Below are 19,735 nucleotides of genomic sequence, written 5' to 3'. Positions count from 1 at the left end.
CAACTAAATTAATGCACACTGTTTCATGACATTTCTGACACTGCCACTATAAATATTGAACTCTTATTTTAGTTATAAAACAGTCTTAACCTCTGTAAAGGGTCACGTCTTTATTTTCATCTCCAGCAGCATTAAAACAAAAAGGAAAATTTAATAAATGCATTGTCACTCCTTGTCACAATATGCCTGGTACAAATGGCTTCTATTGCAATTCCAGCTGAAGCAGAAATTTAAAAGCTTGGAAAACCAGAATGTTAAAAAGATACAGTACAGTATCAGAGACAAGACTGAAATACCAAAAAATCATAACAAAAAGAGTGTATTTTAATCAGGCACATTAACATTCAAAAAGTTCAGTACAGTTAAAAAGTTCTTGCATAAAGAAGATTTTTATTTGCTTTCTTGTTTTAATTTTGCTTTTCTAATAGATCAGTTATTTGCAGCTTCTCCCTAAAATTGATAATTGAAGCATCATATAAATAGCAAAATAACCAGTCAATTGCTTGCACTGTCACTGAACATACAATCATTATTAAGCACATACAGTACTGAAGAAAAGTGCGATTGTGTGAGTTGTTTGCACGTCTTTTTATATTCAGATTGTATATGCTATTGGTAACTGAAAATCTAAATGTTCTGAATCATTTAGCAAACCATGATTATTCATTGCAAGACCAACTGCATTCAGTAGTCATTAAGTTTAGTAGCTCATTCATTCAGCCAGTCTTTATATTTGAGGAATATTCAACAATAACCTTGCGTTGTAAATATCCACCATGAAGAAATGTCTGTTTGTCCATGTGAGACTCAACCCTCCACAGGACAAAGGCTGAGAGTGTCTCCATTTCTGACCACTCCATTGGCTCTGTTCCGAGCTTTATCGGCTCTCCCATAGTTGAAAATGTTGTCCTGCTCACTGTCCAGCTCTGATTCTGACATCATCAGACTCGAGTTGTGCTCTGTGCTCCTGTGTTTAATATCTAAAATGACAAACGAAGAAAAGTGAATGCAGAACGAACTATGGTCTGCCTCTTAAACAAAGGTGCAAACCACTTAAAAATACAAGCCTCCAATGAGTGCAGCATGAAAATAGGTTAATCAAGAAATCAGGTCTGAAACTTACTATACTTTGGCTGAAGTTCCATCCTCTCCTGTTCATCCATGTTGTCCAGTATTGTGTACTTGGTTTTCTTTCTCACTTTGGTGCGTCTTCCTCTAAAACTAAAGCGCAAAACAAAGGGTAGAGTATAGAAACTCATACCACAAGTAAACAAAATCACCATTGTGACATTGTTTCTCATGGAACAAAAAATACCCACTAAATATAATGAAAGTGAATGAGTAAAAATGCACCAAAAATATAAAAGCAGTCCATACAGAGCAACCTGTGCACTACATTCAAAGTCGTCTGAAGACAATAGCTTTGACATAATTTCAGTTTAAAAGTGGCAAAATGGACTACTTTTAAGATGCTTTTTTTATTGTTCCTGAAGTTTAAAAATTTGATATTCACTATTCTTGCATGGAAAATGGCAGTTAATACATAATTCAAAAGATCTCTTTTTGTGTTCTACAAAAGAAGTTATATGGGTTTGAAACAACATGAGGCTAAGTAAATAATAAAATAGCTGAACTATTCCTGGTTACTGGACAGGAAAATAATGACCACACATTTCAATAGGCTGTTTGTTTACATGCAGTAATAGAAACTTTTATCACCTTTTACAGCAGCAGACGCAAATCCAGCTGATTGACAAGAGGAAAATGATTGTCACCAAACAAGAGATTGTGACATACAACAAGCTCCAGTCTGCAGGGAGGAGACAAAAGATCAGCCCGCAGCCTTTCCACTGCTGTCAATCATTCTAGACTTTTCATGACAGCCCATCATCGCAGCAAAAAGCATCAATGATGGTGTAGTCACGTTAGCGACATTTTGTACGAATAAAACGTGCTTTGTCAATAGTATAGCACTGCAAGAAGCACAGCTCACACAAAAATCACTGTCCAACCAAACAGTTTTCTGTTGTCAATTTGCGGGCCCAACTTGAATCCAATGCAAAATGTACATCAGGAAACCACTTGCGCAGATTCCTATTTAAATAAATTTATTTTGAATACAAAATTTCGCAGAGCAACAGCAGATGACCACACCTTCGGTCTGAATTTGCTTATATCTTATTAAAAATGTCTAATTCACATATTTGCCTTATTTGGCGATAGAATAGAAAGGTCACACTAACCGCAATTGCTCTCGCCATCTTCAAGGAAACGGCGAATGGGGTTTTCCATCCAAAGAGGGTCACAGGAACAGCTCTTTGTAACGGGGTCACACTGACCACGTCCAGAACACAGCAGCAAACACACTGAAATATGCAAAACAAGAAAGTCTGCATTAAAATTTTTAATTTATTATTATGTAAATTACTTTTACTATTTGTTGTTTGATTTATTGTTTTACCAATTAAGTTGAAAAATGTCTTTAAAGAAAACAAATCAAGTCACTCACTGACGGTGTCCACTCTTAAGACCTTAAAGAGCAAGAAGTCGGTTTTCTCTCGCAACAGCTGGTTTCTCAGCAGACGAGTGAGCTTCGGGCCTGGGATCGTACCATCAGGACCCTGCACTGAGAACCTAAATACTGTGCTAAACATAAAAAAAACCTGTTTAAGCTTTTTCTCAACTAGGGCTAGTTTCTAGTTATTAAGAACAACACAAGTCAAAATGCAGTTGTCCTTTAGATTAGTTTGGTTAATGTGTGTGTAGTACCTGATGTCTGACTGGCCGTGCAGGCCCTTTAGTGCAATGTCAGAGTCCAGAACGTGCAGTAGGGCGGCCAGCTGTCTCACTACAGTGTCCTTCTGCAGCTGGCTGACCTGAGCCACACACACCTGCAGCTCAAGCTCCACCTCCTCTCGCTCACGTGGATCTGCACAAACATTTCAATGGCATCAAACAAGAATATAGGCTTTTATTCACATAAACATTCATCAACTCACACACCAGTTGTGGTAAGCGGAAACTCAAGCACGTTTGCTTGATGTGCAAGAACCAATGAGGTTCATTCTTGTGTGTTACGCAGCACGTTTGAGCTTCAGCAAGATCCAATGAGGTTCATTTTTCGTGTGTTAAGCAGCAGTTTGAGCTTCCGCAAGAGGTTTATTCTCGCGTGTCAGGCAGGTTTGGTCTGCTGATCAATGTTTACATGTGAATAAAAGCCTAAATTCAATCTGTTCCTCATATAAAGTGATCAAGTCTCTTCAGAAAATTTGGACTAAACTGCTCGATTCACATGGATTAGTTCTAAAATCTCTTTATGAACTTTTTGAAGCGTCAAAGAGGTAGTTGCGTAGCTGTCAATGGAGGGACAGAAAGCTCTCAGATATCATCACAAAGATCTTCATTTGTGTTCTGAAGATGAACAAATTCTTATGGGTTTGGGACAACATGGGGGTGAAATTGATGACAGATTTTTCATTGGGTGAACTCTCCCTTTAAATGTTTACATGAAGGTAGGAATGGTCTGATAAGGTTTGTTTAAGGTTTAAGGATAACATCATTCTGATGTTATTCATGCACTACCATTCAAACATTTGTCAGTTCATTTGTAAAATAAATTTGTTTGATAGAAATTAATTATTTTGTTCAGCAAGAATGCATTAAATTGATCATAAGTCACAAATTTTTTTTTTACAATGTTTACATTTATTCATTTAGCAGAAGCTTTTATTTTCCTTTATTTGTGATTTTTTGTACAGCGGCAACTGGCAACCAGTGCAATTTTGTGAGGAGAGGAGTGACGTGTGCTCTCTTCAGTGGTGATACATTTTTCGAAATGTTACAAAATATGCTGTTCTTTTCAACTTTATATTCATCAAAAAATCCTGAAAAAAGAGAGGCTGCTCACTGCAAAGCAATGGGTGAAGCGTGAAGTCTCTCTTAATGTCATTTGGGTGTAATGGGTGGAGCTAGAAACTCCAAACACACCCTAATCCTACCCATAACTCGATGCCTCCACCCATTAGATCCACATAGGTGAAACTCGACTAGGTAAAGGTCAAGCTCAACCCCATGACGTCCAGAGAAGGGGAGCTGGACGTCATTTGGCTCTGCAGTGAACACCACTAGGGAAAAAACCGTATCATGGTTTCTACAAAAATATTAAGCAGCTCAACTGTTTTCAACATTGATAAGAAGTCTTACTTGAGCACCAAATCAGCTTATTATAATTATTTTCATTTGTAAAAAAAACTAAAAAACTACTGAATATCACTGTTTTTACTGTATTTTTAATCAAATACATGCAAAAGAAGCTTCTTTTTGAAAATAATTTAAAAAATCTTACGGACTGTTTTCTACAATGAATGAGTAATATCTTACCAGGGCGTACTTCCACAGTGGCCGTAGCCATGTTCGAGCGGCCCTGGGCATCAGTGACCCGGAGTTGGTATAGGTACGTTCCTTCTACCAGATTGGCAAGGTAAAGGAAGGCCTCGTGATCTGAGCCATATAAAACATCCTACTCTCAAAAGATATGAAAACAAGAGAGAGAGATCATCAGGTAAAACATTGAGCCACAGCAAATGGTGTACAAATAACTCACTCACCCCGGCAGCAGGACTCTGTTCATCTCGGACCCAAAGAAAGGACACATTTGCTGTTCCGCTGTTGGACACCGAGCCCCTGAGCACCAGAGAGTTGTTGGGAAGAGTGAGTGTGTGGCTGCCGCTGGCATGGGCGACTAGTGGAAGGCTTTTAACTGTGAATTTAACAACACACTTAATTGCTGGAAACGTCCTAGAACGCTTTTTGTCAGAATATCTATTGTATTGTCATTTAAAGTCAGAAAACCTTCTTTTTTGTGAAATATTTCACTTGAAAGGTGTTCTTGTGATGTCTCTCTTTAACCCTCTCGTGCTCCTCTGTCATTTTTGACTGAAATATTTTTTATTTCTTTTTTTAAATAATTTTTTTACTTCATCTGAATGGTACGAAACTTGGAAAATGTTTAGGCACTTGCTATGTGAACAGAGAAAAAAATAATTTACATTATTCGAAAAGGTTAAATGGTCCTGAAAAAATAGTCACACTGTACTCCTCGCAGTCAAAAATGAATTTCATCTAGTGAAAACGTTTGGTAGTGCGCCCAAACAAAATCTTACTGAAAACTAATTTTTTTGAGATATCAACCTTAAATTTGAAACACGTCCTGTTTAGATTTATGGCTTTAATTTTCTAGCAAATTTTAAAGTAAAACATGTTTTGGAAAATATATATTTCATATAAAAGAATGTAATAGAATTTTTGTGCATTTTTCATAATAAATGTAAAAATTATATAACTTTTTAAAACTTTTTTTCACATCAGCAATAATCTGTCAAGAGTGACGTCATTCTTTAAACCAAACTTAAGTCTGTGCTCCAAAGCATTCAAGATTTATGACAGTTTAAGTCGGATATTTCATTTTTAGAACTATGCTCAAAAAGTGTATAAATGGATTACAACTACTACATAAATATAATGAAATACCATAAAATCCCCTAAAAATACAAAAGGTTAAATAAAAAACATAGAACAAAAATATAGTACATTAATTTCATGGAAATTAAAAAAATAATAAATCGTTCAATTTTGACCACCATGCAAAGAGCTCTTATAAGTTAAAATAAATTCCAATTGTTTTTTTATTTTCTGTAATGCAATGACATTCATGCATTTTAAATGTCAGTGTTTAAATTATAGAAATGCATATTATGTGTTACTTATATTTATACATATGCATAATTCTGCTCACCTTCTTTAATGCTAACGGTCATGACTGCGCTGTCTGTTTCTCCCTGCTGATCTGTCACAGTCAGTTTGATCTTGTAATTCCCAGATCTCAGGCCAGTTGCTATGGCAACTGCTTTACTGGCATCTTTTATCTTCAAGCCTGGAGGGCCACTTCACCATTACATAGGAGAGTGGTGATGGCATATCAATACAATTTTCACCAAAATCCTTTACTATTCATGCAACACTAAGGGTGATTGAAAATGTAAGTATGAGACAGGGTTGAAATATGAGACAGGGTTAAGCAAGAGCAGATCCTACTGAAGCATTCTTAAAGACAAATGCCTATGGAACGGTTCAATGGATTGGGGTCAATACAATTTCTTTTTTAAAGAAATGAATGCTTATATTCAGCAATGATGCATTCAACTGACAAAAAAATAGTAAACAGTTGTTTAAAATTATTACAATATTTCACAATATTACTGTTTTTTTTTAATTAAATTAATTTGTTAAATAAAATAAATACAGCCTTGGTCCACATAAGAGAGATTCAAAAACATAAAAAACTGTTACAGCCCAAACTTCTAAACAGTAAATAAGTAGGTGCAGGTAAATAAATGTTTGTATAAAATATAATATATAATGATATATGATATAATTTAAATGGGTTACACTTTATTTTAAGGTGACGTAGTTACATTGTACATACTCAAATAAGTACAGAGTAATATTAATTAACTACATGTACTTACTATAGAGTAACAGTTAGGGTTAGGGTTTGGTTTAGGGTTACTTGTAATTATACATAAGTTACTGTTATTACTATAGTAATAACTAATTACTAAGTAAGTACATGTAGTAACCTGCAACTACTTCACCTTAAAATAAAGTGTTACCTTTAAATGTTTTTACAAACAAATAATTTGGTTCATGAACCAGTTCATCCAGTTCATTGTAAAGAAGCAACGTTAAAAGAATGATACTGGTACCTGATCATGTCCCATTGGTAGCTGCTGATGGCCTGATCATCGGTGCTGTCGCTGCCATTCAACGTGATGCTCTCGACTGGGAGGAAGAGTTGCCTGTCTGGCCCTGTTATAGCGACTGGTGCTTTGTTTGCTACCACACAACAAAATTTCAATTATAGAGAATGTATAGATTTTCTTTATACACACTGAATCTGATTGGTGTAGTGGGTTTGTTTTACCAGGTAGCACAGTGACTGAGATGGTGTCTGAATCCTGTTGACCTCTGGAGTCAGTGACTGTCAGTTGAAACGTGTACCGACCCTCCTGGAGATCAGTGAGCTGCAGGAAAGGTGATCTCACATCCTGAAAACACATAGAATATGAAAACATCAACTGCTCTACAATTATGTCTATCTATCTATTACCATTTCAGTAATATCCGACTCTCGGTGATTCTATGGCCATCTCTTGCCATTCACAAGATACTGTCCATGAATTTTCTTGAAAATGATTTTTCCGGGGTAGGTTGCCAGGTCTTTCACCAGTCCTCCCCATTACACGATTTGGGACTACTTAGCATCTCCAAATCACCAATACTGCATGTTTTTGGATTGTGAGCACCCAAAGGAAAACTCTGCAGACACAAGGAGAACATGCAAACTCCACATAGAAAAGACGCCTAGCTCAGCTGGGACTCGAACCGACACCTTCTTGCTGTGAGGCGACAGCGCTACCTACTGAGCCACTGTGCCACATAGAATTATGTCAATAATTAATAATATAATAATTTATAAAATTGTAGTGATCCATATCCAGTATTTGACAGCAATCTCTTATTATAAACATATTATAGTTGACATTAAGTTTTACAGCTCTTTATTTCTGTTTTCTATTGAACTTTGTTTTACATTACATGTACTTACAGTGTACTTACCTGAGAAAATACTGGGTAATATTAGGTTACTACATGGGTTAAGGTTAGGTTTAGGTGCATGTTCAGGGTTAGTACCAAGTTATTACAAAGTTATTGAAATTACTGAAATAAGAACATAGTATGAACATGGGGAACCGGACTGTAAAATAAAGTTCGGTTACTCTTTGTTTTAAGGTGTCATTGTTACAGTGTAATAATATATTTAAGTACTGAGTAATATTAAGCAACTACATGTACTTACTATAGGGTTAGGGTAGGATTAGGATTTGGTTGAGGGTTAGTGTCAGGTAATTATGCATAATTTACTGTTATTACTATGGTAAGTACATGTAACATATGTAACAAGGACACTATAAAATAAAATGTTACCTACAGTTCTACCCTGTTTTCCAATCTTTTATTTCTTCTTAGGAATTTTAGGTAAACATCTGAGACATTACTGACAAACTCCATTAAGTGTTTTTCACTTAAGTGCAACACATTTTCCCACTGGGTAAAAAAAGAAGAAGATCTAATTACCTGCATAGTGACTTTCTGGGTCAGGCTTCTGGGATGGAGACTCCAGAAGTAACTGGTAATGGCATGGTCATCAGTGCTGTGGTTACCCGACAAGGTGAGGTGGTTGAGAGGCAGGATGATGACCTGGTCACTGCCTGGTCTGGCCCGAGGAGGGTCATCTTTTGGGCTGCTGACCCTTACAGTGGCAGTGCTGGAGTCAGTCAGTCCATCAGAATCAGACACTGTCAGCCTAATTAGGACAAGCAAAAACCAGGTCAGGATCGAGTTAATGAGGTCAAGCCAAATTAAAAAAGCCCCGGAGGAATCGGCCACCAAAGATTTCAATATCAAATTGTAGATGAAGAATGAAAATTATACAATACATAGGCCTATTGTTACAGTACATACATAGCTAATTCCTTATGTAATGTGCAGACGCAGGCCAGTAAGAGCTGTGTGTGTAAACATGTGGTGTGTAAAGTGGTCTTTAGTGTCTTAAGTGTGTCCACACCCACGCCGGAGACCCCGCTTGGAGCAAGTCGAGTATGACAGGTTAAACTTACTTGAAGGTATATTCTCCTGGTGAAAGATTCTGTAGCTGTAGTTCAGGTGTGTCAACAGGGCCCTCAGGTTTCCAAAAAGGGCCGTCCACCTTTTCCCACAGGTAACTGACAACTCCAACATCATCCACACTCTCTGGGAAGCATCAGGATGCACATTTGGTTAAAAACTCATGAATGATCTAAAGAAAAAACTGAGAGAAATTGACAAAACAAGCTACATACGACTGCCATTAATAATGAAGATGGAACCTTCTTGGAAAAGCACATCTTGGCTCTTGGGCAGAGTGACGGCTTTAGGACGCTTATTTATATCCAATGCTGCAGAATGAAAAGTAAGCCTGTTCATAAATAAAGCAAATGCACATACTGTATGCTTGGCAAATAATATCAAAATATGATCTAAAGGGGGTGAAGTTATACCAGGATGCACTGTGAAGTTCACAGCACTTTCTCCATACGCTTGTTGTGCTTTCACACTCACTCGGACAGCATAGACACCAATGGAAAGCTGGAATAAAGGAAACAAAGATGTTTTTAGAAAAATAGCATAGTCTCATCTTCTAAATGATCACTTGGCAGTCATACGGAAAGTGGCCAGGAGTTGAGTCTCACTTCTGAAATTTTAACAGACTTGTTGTGGTCCCCCTCCATCACCCCGTGGTGTCCATCAGGAGACGTTACCAAAGTCCACTCATATGCGTAAGGAGCCTCTGAGGAAAAAGCCACTTTCAACATAATATTAAATGCTTAATTACGATTCAGGAATGCAGAAGACCATACAGTACCTGAAGTGTCATCTGGATTAACAGTAGCATTAAGTTCAACTGTATTTTGAGGCAGTGTTGCTTCCACAGGGCCTTCAATGGACACAGACAGGGCTCTTCCTGAACAAAGAGAGTGTGAGAAATGAATGTTAATCTGAGTAATAATAATAGTGATGCTTGTTTGCATGAGTAAGCACCCCTAATAATTAGAAATAATGCAGAAACACATCTGTAGTACCTGGCTCTTCTGTGATCATCTGCGACGTGGCTTCATTGCTGAGTGAAGTACTTAAGAAACTACTGACTGCGCTGAATCTCGAGGGCTCTGTGCTGATGTCTTGCAGGACATTAGGTGAAATAGTAGCAGGTGAAATATTGTGTGGGTCTTCTTCAACCTTTAATGATAAAAGTAAAATTGTTTTCCAAACTCAACTGTTGTCACCCATGTCGACCAGAGTCTGTGGACTAGAACAGGACACCAGAACAAGGCAATAAAATGTGAATGACATGACTCTAACAGGATAATGATGAAGTGTTATTTACAAATTTCACAAAATTTGACACAGCAGATGAGACATGAAAGACTGATTAAGCACTTGGCCAGAGTGAGAGTACATTTGAGACACCATGTTTCCCAATGACGCCACAATATTAAAATAGAATCATGACATTTAAAGTCATGATAATGAATTGGCAACTAATACCATCTATAAGAGAAAAGCCAGTTCTTTTCATTGCTGATTACTGCCTTGTCAATTTTATTATATATATATATATACAGTACCTGTCTGTTTCCAATGTCTTTAGGGTGTCTGGAAATAATATGCATTAATCTGTAACTAACACTCACCGTTATGTTAAGTGCAGTGGTTGTTTGGGGCGTAACATCGGATTCTGTTTCAATAAGAGATGATCTGCTTTCATTTCTCATTTCTGGGAAGTGACTTGGGGGAAAGGAGCTACTTTCAAGAGAGCTCTGCACTGTCATTGGTCTTTCACCAACTCTCTCCATTTCTAATTGGTTGAATTCTTTTTTGTCTTGAACAAGTGGCCAAGCATATAGCCCAGGGCTTTCTTCTTGTTCTACAGCTGTCCCATCTCTGTCTTCAGCTCGTTTTTCTTCATCCAAACTTCGAAAGCTCTCAGCATACTCAGCATCAGTGTTGTCCAAATCTTGAATGCCTTCCAACAAGGCAAGGTCCTTCATAGGGTCCTCAGAGCCCTTGTGCCTGGGCAGAGGCTGCCAGTGGTTTGGGAAAGACTCTCCTCGGACCAAGGATTGGAGAAGCAGTGTCTGAGGGGGCCCACGTTGTAAAAAGGCCAGGATAGAGTCAGTACCAGGTCTTTGCTTCGGCTGGCAATTTTCTTTTTGCTGACAACTGAGCACATAGCAGCGGTGCTCAAAAAACCAGGCCAGGTCACAGCCCGGGAGACCACAGCAGGCCCCCGCACACTGGGCCATAGACGATACATCCGGAACCCGTAAAATACTGCTGCTCCTCAGATCCGGAGACACCACGCTCTCCGTGTAGGTTGCAGCCTGCCAGCACTGTCCCGATACTGCATCAAAAACAAACAACAAATGCCTGATGAAATAAATGTTAGGGTTTGTCATTTTTGATTCAGTGGTCCAAAAAGACGTTACACAGCCAAGCCCCTAGTATTGCAGCATCTCCAAAAGAAAAATCTGAAAGAACAAGAAGGAAGTTAAACTATACGTTTATGGAAATTATGTGCATTTATCACCTAGTTTTTCTCTCAGTGTCTTTCATGTCCTCAAATTATGTTTAAATGACAGCTTACTAAATTACTTTGAATTAACTGGACTGAAGCAACTTAGGTTTCCTTGGTAAAATCATAAATCTTTTTTTAATCATTCTCCTTGACTGTGCAATTGAATTGCAACTAGTAAAAACTATAATTCTTGATATCTGTAATTGTATGTTCACAAGTGAAATGTCACCATAGGCTGCCATTCAAAATCAATTGTTGATATCAAGAATTTATTTCTTACTAGTTGAAATTCCAATTTCACATATCAGAAATACAATTCTTACTAGTAAAAACCTTTATTTTTGATATCAAGAATTCAATTGTCACTAGTTGAAATGTCTATTCTTGATATCAACAATTGAATTGCTACTAGTAACAATGTTCATTTTTGATATCAATAATTCAATTTTCACTAGTAACAATGTTCATTTCTGATATCATGAATGTGATTGTTACTAGTAAGAAAGCCATTTTAGATTTTTTTACATTTTGAAATAATATTGATATCAGAAATACATTTTCAGATATCAAACATGAAATTTTTTACTGGTAGCAATTCAATTGTTGATATCAAGAATAGACATTTCAACTAGTGTTAATTTAATTATTGATATCAGGAATTCGCATTTTAACTAGTAACAACGTAATTATTGATATCAAAAATTATATTTCTACTAGTAAGAATTCAATTCTTGATATCAACAATTGATTTTGAATGGCAGCCTATGGTGACATTTCACTAGTGAAAATACAATTGTTGATATCAACAATTACATTTTTGATACTTAGGGCTTTTGTGACTTATATATTATGATATAGTGAGTATGGCAAGCCGTTTTAACTTTTTATTCATTTCCAGGATATGAATCCTTGATATCAACAATTACATTTTTGATATCAACAATTACATGTTTGATATCAAGAATTCAATTGTTGATATCAACAATTAAATTGTTGATATCAAAAATGTAATTGTTGATATAAAAAATGTAATTATTGATATCAAAAATGTAATTGTTGATATCAAGGATTCATATCCTGGAAATGAATAAAAAGTTAAAACGGCTTGCCATACTCACTATATCATAATATATAAGTCACAAAAGCCCTAAGTATCAAATATGATACAAAAAAAAATGAACCTGCAAACTTTTTTACTTTTTAAAGATTTTGTCTAAAGCTTCATTAAACTGTTCGATTAAGAATATATACATTCATATGGTACAGATTTGCCTTGGTGGTGATCCATGTAATTAAGAAATATACACTTGCCTCTGATAAAGAAAAGCAGCACAAGTGAGAGAACTGGTGAGACATTCATGATGACACTGCTGCCTTTTCACAGCAATGGATCTTGACCGTCATTACCTCTTCAAACTTTCTATAAAGAGGAGACATATCACAAACAGACAGATCAAAAATGACATTACAGCAGCATTAATAAATTAATAGTAATTTGCCATTTGTTGCATGGTCTTTTTATTTGACTTCTATCCCTCACAGCAACCGGCCCCGAGGGCTTAGATACCGCTGGAGAAATGTCACCTGACACTAAAATACATTAGTCTATAATATAGACTCTATATTATCCGCAATGTTATATTTTATTATTTACCAAAATTAACTCAATTTGTTACATAAAACAAGCAAACCACTAAAAACAATGGGAGTAAATAGCAAGTCAACAGCAAAAATGTGCGCTGCTATTGTGAGTTGTAGCTGTACCCGTGGGATGTGACGCTCTTTTTCAAGCATCTGTTTCCATGACATCGAGAATCAGCTTCCGTACTGCTGCTCCATAGCGAACCTGCGCTGGAGACTGGAGTAATGTTGGGATGAAGATCTGCTATTGTGGCAGTGACGCTGAGATGAAGGTCTGATTATGATATTGCTAGAGAGATGTTGAGGTGTTGTATGTCTGCGAGACGGTGTGTCAGCAGAGCAGACAGAGACGAGCAGGGCGGAGCGAGACACGTGACGTGATCTCTGTGATGTTGCAGAAACACACCACACCACATCATCACATCCCTTGATGCCATGTAAAAAGTTTTTTAAGCGTTTTTTTTAAATTATTATATTATTTAAATATTACATGTGTTATATTACACAATAATAATGTGGTTAGGGAAAACAAAAACAACAAAAACCAACAATCATCACCATTATACACAATTTTCTTTGAAAAACACCTTTAAAAATTCTCCAAAAATTGCACATATCATACCAAAGACTTTTAAAGGGACGTTGATCGTGTTGATCAAGGGACCGCTTAACAGAAAGTTAAAAAGGGGCGGAGTTTAGCAGCTGGCTGAAATAATTCTCGTCTCCTGAAATAATACTCGTCTCATTTTTACGCTTCCCTGTGTTTTTAATTCAGTGTACATATTTTATTGTAAGTATTTAACTATTTATTCCATAAGTACGAGAAAACCTTCTGAGATTTGAATTTGTTGCTATTGCCGCTCAGTATTCTGAAGTGTGGGAAATCGAAACTGCTGCTGCTGCCCTACTTGGGAGACGTGTGACTCTTGAGACTACTGTTGTCTGTAAGTATGAAATATATGTTATGCTATCTCGTTATTGGAACTTATATCTTGCAGCTGTTAACGTTTGTTTAAGTTAAAGGCGTAATTCTGACTATTTATTCTACGACACTGTTTGACAGTCTTTCGTGTTTATGTATGGCGTTAAATGTTGCCTAATATTCATATTGTTGGCATTTTGGGCACATCGCATGTAGTGACTAACTTAATGCTTGCTTTTCTTAGGCATAGGCTTAATAAACTTGTTCATGTCAGATTTAACATGTATCATAATGACTGCATAACCCTCTGGGGTCCTTCATTTCAGGGTCACACTCAGGGTCTTCGGGACCAAATGGTCCGGAAGGGTTTGATTCATATTTATTAAAAGAAAATCAATTTTTTTTTTTACTTGTTTTTTATAATATTTTTTCTTTTCTTTTTTGGTGTTTTGAGATAATTTAAGATTTATAATTAATATTTATGCAATAAATATGACCCACTTTCCCCCCATTTTCCCCCCATTGAATATAATAGAAAATAAAAAAATAAAAAAATATATATATATTTTTTTGAAAGCTGTATTTCATTTTAGAGTCAAGCCTAGATCTCATAAAAGCAATTTTTGAAATTAGATGGATGCCATCTGGTGGACAAACTGAGCATTTTAAAAATGCAAAACCCATATGTAATCTGAATTTATTCGTTTGTTTATGTATAAAAGTGTGTTTGTGTGTGTGTGTGTGTGTGTGTGTGTGTGTGTGTGTGTGTGTGTGTGTGTGTGTGTGTGTGTGTGTGTGTGTGTGGATGTGTCTGTTTTGCACTCTTGATGTTTTATAGATTTACCCCTTCACTGTTGTGTGCTTTTTATCTGGATCGTGGCTGATTTGTAGATTGTACGCACAAAAAAACTCTGTATTGTCACATTTTTGCCAATTTCCCATTCATTTCCTATGGCGGGACCATTTGGTCCCGAAGGCCCTGAGTGTGACCATTTTTTTTACAACCACTTAGACTATTCAAATCCTGTCCCCAATTTTTTGGGGTGTTCATATACCAAGTACCAACAAAGTCACCAAATTTCGGACCATTCCGATGAAGCTATGATTTTACACATTTTTTTATTTAAATTCTTCGGGACCATTTGGTCCGAAGAACCCCATAATCACTGTCAGTAACAAACCCTGAACAGAAATAGAATCTGAAATAGAATAGAATCTGTATTCATTTATTCATTTATTCTGAAAGCTCCAAGAAGCACAAACCCATATCCTCCTTGTTAAAATGGATGAACCACCTTGTTCACCAAGGTAAGTACACACTTCAGTATTATCTAGAAGAATTAAAAGCATTTGTATTTTCTGTAGTTAATCAATGTCTGTTATACTGCACACAAAACTGTTTGCGTTGGTTAGACTGTTTATTTTTAGTTAGATTATCTAATTTCAAAATATCATGCTGCTTTAGTCTTGATAGATAATATGCTGCTGTTTTATTTTTAATGGATTAAAGCTGCAGTAGGGAGTTTTGAGAAAATGTTGACTTAGCCTGAAAATTTGAACAAGCACAACTTACAGGTCCAACCCCCTTGCTCTCTGCTGCGCTACAGCCCTCCCTCCACAGCTCCTCCCCCACAGCGGAGACTGCCCTGAACGCGCAGACTAGTAAGCAGGACCACCAATGACGGCGGATTATAAACAGTTATGGAACATTCACTAATAGGGACGAAACATCAACAATATGCTTTACATTGACTATGGCCTGCCCATACTTTGACTACAAACTTGGTCCTCAAATCATTATGTATTTTGCAATACATGTAACTTTATAAGGTTGCACTCTTTCTATAAGTAATAGCTACTAAGATAACGTTAAAGGATTAGTTCACTTTAAAAAAAAACTTTTGCTGATAATTTACTCACCCCCATGTCATCCAAGATGTCCATGTCTTTCTTTCTTCAGTCGAAAAGAAATTAAGTTTTTTGATGAAAACATTCCAGGCTTTTTCTCCATATAATGGACTTCAATAGGACACAAACGTTTCGAGGACCAAATGACAGTTTCAGCGCAGCTTCAAAGAGTTTTAAACGATACCAGACGATGAATAAGGGTCTTATCTAGTGAAACGATCGGTCATTTCAAAAATAAATAAAAAACTTTAAGTTTTATAAGCACAGATGCTCGCCTTGCTCTGTTCTGTGATGCACGTTCGTGATCCTGTTCGAACTCGTTCATCCAAATGAACAAATCTTTTTTCGAGTCATTCGTTCGTTGAATGAACAAAATGACTCCAAAAAAGACTCGTTCAAAATGAACAAATCTTTTTTCGAGTCATTTCGTTCGTTGAATGAACGAAATGACTCGAAAAAAGATTCGCTCATTTGGATGAACGAGTTCGAACAGGAGAGTCACGAATGACGGTACGCGCTCGCGGTGTGCAAGAGAGGGGTGATCAGCACGTACAGGAGCGTGATTGACACTGCTAATACATTCCTCCTGGCTCTGATTGGTTGTTTCTGACCGGGAGCGGTGTATTTCTGCAAATGGCAATAGGACCACAGGGAGGAGCTAGAGGAGCTTGATTTTTTTCACAGATTATCTGTCTCATATTCTACTTTCAGGACATAATGAGAGTTTTAACAAATATTTGTTTACAAAAGCTACCTACTGGAGCTTTAATATGTACAGTATAAACTCGCAACACAATTGACTTTTTGACATTCTGTATTTTATTCTGATATAGTGATACCTGCTCAGGAGAGCCCCGTGTGGGCTGTAATGACAGTGTTCCATGTCTTGTGGACACCAAAGTCGAGGGGAAAACTGGGAAGAATAAAAAGCATAAAAAGAGACGCAGTGCTGCATGCCACACGAAAACAGGTGGTGATTGTACTCAGGTCACTGTTGAAGAGCTGTCGCCACCCTCACAACACCCGCCTGAGCGCCATGAAAAAAGGTCTGCAGGATCAAAGCAAGAAAAGAATACTCGCAAAACAAGAAATCCTTCTATTTCAGCTGAAACTTCTCCTGCACTCTCCTCACATCGAGAAAAAGCCCAAAGTGCACCGAAAACATCAGCTCGGTCTACCTGTGACCAGTCAACTCAGACGGAGTCACCCCAACTCCAATCTGTCCAAACGCAGTCAACACAAACCCCTCCGATCCAGGGGGAACACACACCATCAACAGAATCCAAGTCCACCCAGACAAAGCAGTCTTGTTTTTCATTAAAACAGGCATACTGGGGGAATCCATTCACAGATCAGTCAGCTGACCAGCAGAAACCCCAATTCAGCTCCAGAAACAGCAATCTGACAGTCATAACCTGGAATATAGACGGTCTGGATTCAGATAATGTCTTTGACCGGGTCAAAGGTCTGCTGTCACTCTTAGGAAAGTAAGTGTTACTCACAATTGTATTTTTTTTATATTTTCAGTATGCATACATCTTCAGACCGAACATTAATATGAATACATTTATAAGAATGGTTAAATAGTGAATCAAATCTTTTAATGGTCAGGTTTAGAGAGTTTACTGTTGCATAGTAGTGTTTCTGAGTTTGCTTAATATCATTCACATTTAAAGGTAAAGTGTGTCATCTACTGGTGGCACTTAGCAGAATCTTGAAAAATATGATTTTTTTCTAACAATCAGTTTCCATGAACACTCTCCTGTCTGTCGTAGGTTAAACGGATAGCCCTGCCATAAACTCAAACCATTTGTTAAGCTGATGTTACACACTATTAGAGATGCTCAAAGAAACAGATCAATCTTTTGAATCTACAAATGAGTTACTTACTGTATTGTTTACTTTGCATATTAATCTGAAAAATAATTTTAACATCAATAGCAATAGCATTTAGTCTCAATTAACTAAATAAAATATCGACTGGACTGTATTACAAAACCACTTACAAAGAGACTTGAATGATTTGATCACTAAATTATGATTTTAATGCAGGTACCGTGCAGATGTTGTACTGTTACAAGAGCTGATTCCTAGTTCTTTGATGATTTTACAGAACATTATGACAGATTATCAGTTTCTGCAAGGTACGTTAATAGTTGCATACAAGCTCAATAAATAAATACTATTTCTGGTATGAATATTAGATGATTTTGTGTTTCAGCCAGTGAAGAGGGCTATTTCACTGCCATTTTGCTCAGAAAAGAAAGAGTACAATTCCTCCAGAGCAGCATTGTGAAGTACCCAACCACAGAGATGAGCAGGAACCTGCTAGTTGCAAATGTAGGTCCAATTTTTGCTAGCCGTTGGATAGTTATTGTTTTGATATGCCCGATTATGAATATGCACTTTATCTTAACCCCGTTGACCATATTTATAATGATGAAAGTCATAATGTAAAATTTGACCATTCAAAACTTTCAGCGTCCCGTTTTGTGTTTGCATGTTTGTTTAGGTGAGCTTTTTAGGTCATCCACTGTGCATTATGACATCTCATCTGGAGAGCTGCAAGACAGGTTCTCAAGAACGTCTGAATCAGCTGCGGAGAGTCTGGAAATGGATGAAAGAGGCTCCAGAGGACCACTCAGTTATATTCGGAGGAGATACTAACCTCAGGGATTGGGAGGTTGTGTCTGATACAAACATCTGTTTGCTCTAAATCAAAACCCACATTTTACTCTGTCAAAATGTGACGTGTGAATTTGTTTGTCTGTGTTTGTTATGACAGGTGAAGAAGCTCAAGGGGCTGCCGGACAGCATCTCTGATGTGTGGGAGATGCTAGGGAAACCAGAGGAAAGCAGATACACCTGGGACACATCCATCAATGATAACAATGAAATCCCTAATTCTATACGCCTGCGATTTGATCGAATTTTCCTCAGACCAGCCGCAGAGGGAGCCCAGCTAAGGCCAGAAAGCATGACCCTGATTGGTCTGGAAAAGCTGAAGTGTGACTATTTCATCAGTGATCACTGGGGCATTCTTTGTACTTTCACATTTGAGGCATCAGAAGAGTAGTGTGTTACTGGCTCATATTCTTTTTTATGGCCTGCGCATGATTATAAAACAAAACGGGTCATATGGTTTGTAAACAAATCATTATTGATAAACGTGACAATCATAAACGTATGGTAGATTAACTTATACACCAACTATACCTATAAGGGGGGGACCAAGTACCAAGGCTAGTTGTCACACTTTTTACTCCAGTGATTCAGTGAATATTTCTCAGTTTCTATGTAACCACATGCCGTACATCTTGGCTACAAAAAAAAAGCCTCCACAAAAATTTCCAGTTATTGCACAGGAAAACAATATAATATAGTTCATTGAACTCACACTGACCATTAGTGACAACATTTCACAATGGAACCTGTCAATAAACAGCCTATTATTGGGTTTTAAACAAAATGTAAACCATAAAACTGATGAAAAACAATCAGACCATTGTTTTGGACTACAAATATATATATATAAAAAAAGTAAAACATTACATTGTGTAACATTAAAACACATATGACAACTTCATCCTGACTTTTATGAAATGTCCTACAAACATAGTTTTCCCCCTTATTTTTCCACTAGAGGGAGCTCAAACGATAGCCTATGATTCATATGTATGCTGTGACAGAGAACATCAACCACACAAATATCAGAAAAGCGGTATTTATTAATTTTGTTCATTTATTTTAATTCATTATATTCTGGGTTTGGAACAGAGTAAGTAATGTTACATAGTATGATTACTTCTAATGGTTTTATGTTTATGTTTTATAGATTCCATTTAAGATTGCAGATTTGCTAACTATTTTTTAGTTCATTATAATTAAGCATCATTGACACATTTGAATAGGAAGCACACAGCAGTACAAAAATAAAATGTGGACTATGTGTATGCGTTTTGATTCAATACGCATATGCTGAAAGTCTGGACTAAATCTTTTGGATGACCATGAGTAATTATATTTAA

At 36.9% G+C, this 19,735-nt stretch overlaps 2 protein-coding genes across 6 annotated transcripts; one reads left to right on the top strand and one right to left on the bottom strand.

Annotated features, from left to right (window-relative positions):
• Window positions 1-91: 91 nt before the first annotated feature.
• kiaa0319 (KIAA0319 ortholog) lies at window positions 92-13,237 on the bottom strand. Of its 4 annotated transcripts, none has more exons than XM_077217749.1 (21): window positions 13,001-13,237; window positions 12,548-12,656; window positions 10,353-11,062; window positions 9,741-9,897; window positions 9,524-9,622; window positions 9,351-9,448; window positions 9,159-9,246; window positions 8,988-9,056; window positions 8,739-8,871; window positions 8,197-8,425; window positions 6,983-7,106; window positions 6,765-6,894; window positions 5,795-5,943; window positions 4,608-4,759; window positions 4,381-4,519; window positions 2,770-2,929; window positions 2,510-2,646; window positions 2,244-2,366; window positions 1,720-1,810; window positions 1,124-1,221; window positions 92-980 (listed from the first exon to the last, which is right to left on the bottom strand). In XM_077217749.1, the coding sequence occupies exons 2-21, from the start codon at window positions 12,594-12,596 to the stop codon at window positions 808-810; spliced, it is 3,108 nt and encodes a 1,035-aa protein (XP_077073864.1). In that variant the 5' UTR covers window positions 12,597-12,656; window positions 13,001-13,237; the 3' UTR covers window positions 92-807. The 4 variants fall into 4 exon arrangements, with proteins under 4 accessions (XP_077073864.1, XP_077073849.1, XP_077073858.1 ...); XM_077217734.1 differs by having other exon boundaries at window positions 8,961-9,056; window positions 13,001-13,234; XM_077217743.1 differs by having other exon boundaries at window positions 8,961-9,056; window positions 12,548-12,652; window positions 13,001-13,105.
• A 316-nt stretch (window positions 13,238-13,553) lies between these two features.
• tdp2a (tyrosyl-DNA phosphodiesterase 2a) lies at window positions 13,554-19,293 on the top strand. 2 transcript variants are annotated; one of them, XM_077217791.1, is made up of 8 exons: window positions 13,558-13,667; window positions 13,743-13,821; window positions 15,046-15,107; window positions 16,541-17,194; window positions 17,760-17,851; window positions 17,929-18,047; window positions 18,220-18,390; window positions 18,493-19,293. In XM_077217791.1, exons 3-8 carry the CDS (start codon window positions 15,082-15,084, stop codon window positions 18,781-18,783), a joined length of 1,353 nt encoding a protein of 450 aa, XP_077073906.1. In that variant the 5' UTR covers window positions 13,558-13,667; window positions 13,743-13,821; window positions 15,046-15,081; the 3' UTR covers window positions 18,784-19,293. The 2 variants fall into 2 exon arrangements, with proteins under 2 accessions (XP_077073898.1, XP_077073906.1); XM_077217783.1 differs by having other exon boundaries at window positions 13,554-13,821.
• The last annotated feature ends 442 nt before the right edge of the window (window positions 19,294-19,735 follow it).

The sequence above is a fragment of the Siphateles boraxobius genome, unplaced genomic scaffold (assembly GCF_051911475.1).
Source record: "Siphateles boraxobius isolate OS27281-9 unplaced genomic scaffold, OSU_SipBor_1 12, whole genome shotgun sequence".
Taxonomy (NCBI): domain Eukaryota; kingdom Metazoa; phylum Chordata; class Actinopteri; order Cypriniformes; family Leuciscidae; genus Siphateles; species Siphateles boraxobius.
The sequence above is the reverse complement of the archived record's forward strand: the minus strand, read 5'-3'. Positions and strand labels throughout refer to the sequence as shown.

Bases quoted from the DNA above. Each gene is read 5' to 3' on its own strand.
- tdp2a (XM_077217783.1), top strand. From the start codon at position 15,082: ATGGATGAACCACCTTGTTCACCAAG. The intron at 18,048-18,219 runs GTAGGTCCAATT...ATGTTTGTTTAG, and splicing joins GGAACCTGCTAGTTGCAAAT to GTGAGCTTTTTAGGTCATCC. The intron at 18,391-18,492 runs GTTGTGTCTGAT...TTGTTATGACAG, and splicing joins CTAACCTCAGGGATTGGGAG to GTGAAGAAGCTCAAGGGGCT.
- kiaa0319 (XM_077217734.1), bottom strand. From the start codon at position 12,596: ATGAATGTCTCACCAGTTCTCTCACTTGTGCTGCTTTTCTTTATCAGA. The intron at 7,107-8,196 runs GTAATTAGATCT...ATGTGTTTTCAG, and splicing joins CCCAGAAAGTCACTATGCAG to GATGTGAGATCACCTTTCCT. The intron at 981-1,123 runs GTAAGTTTCAGA...TTGTCATTTTAG, and splicing joins GGAACTTCAGCCAAAGTATA to ATATTAAACACAGGAGCACA.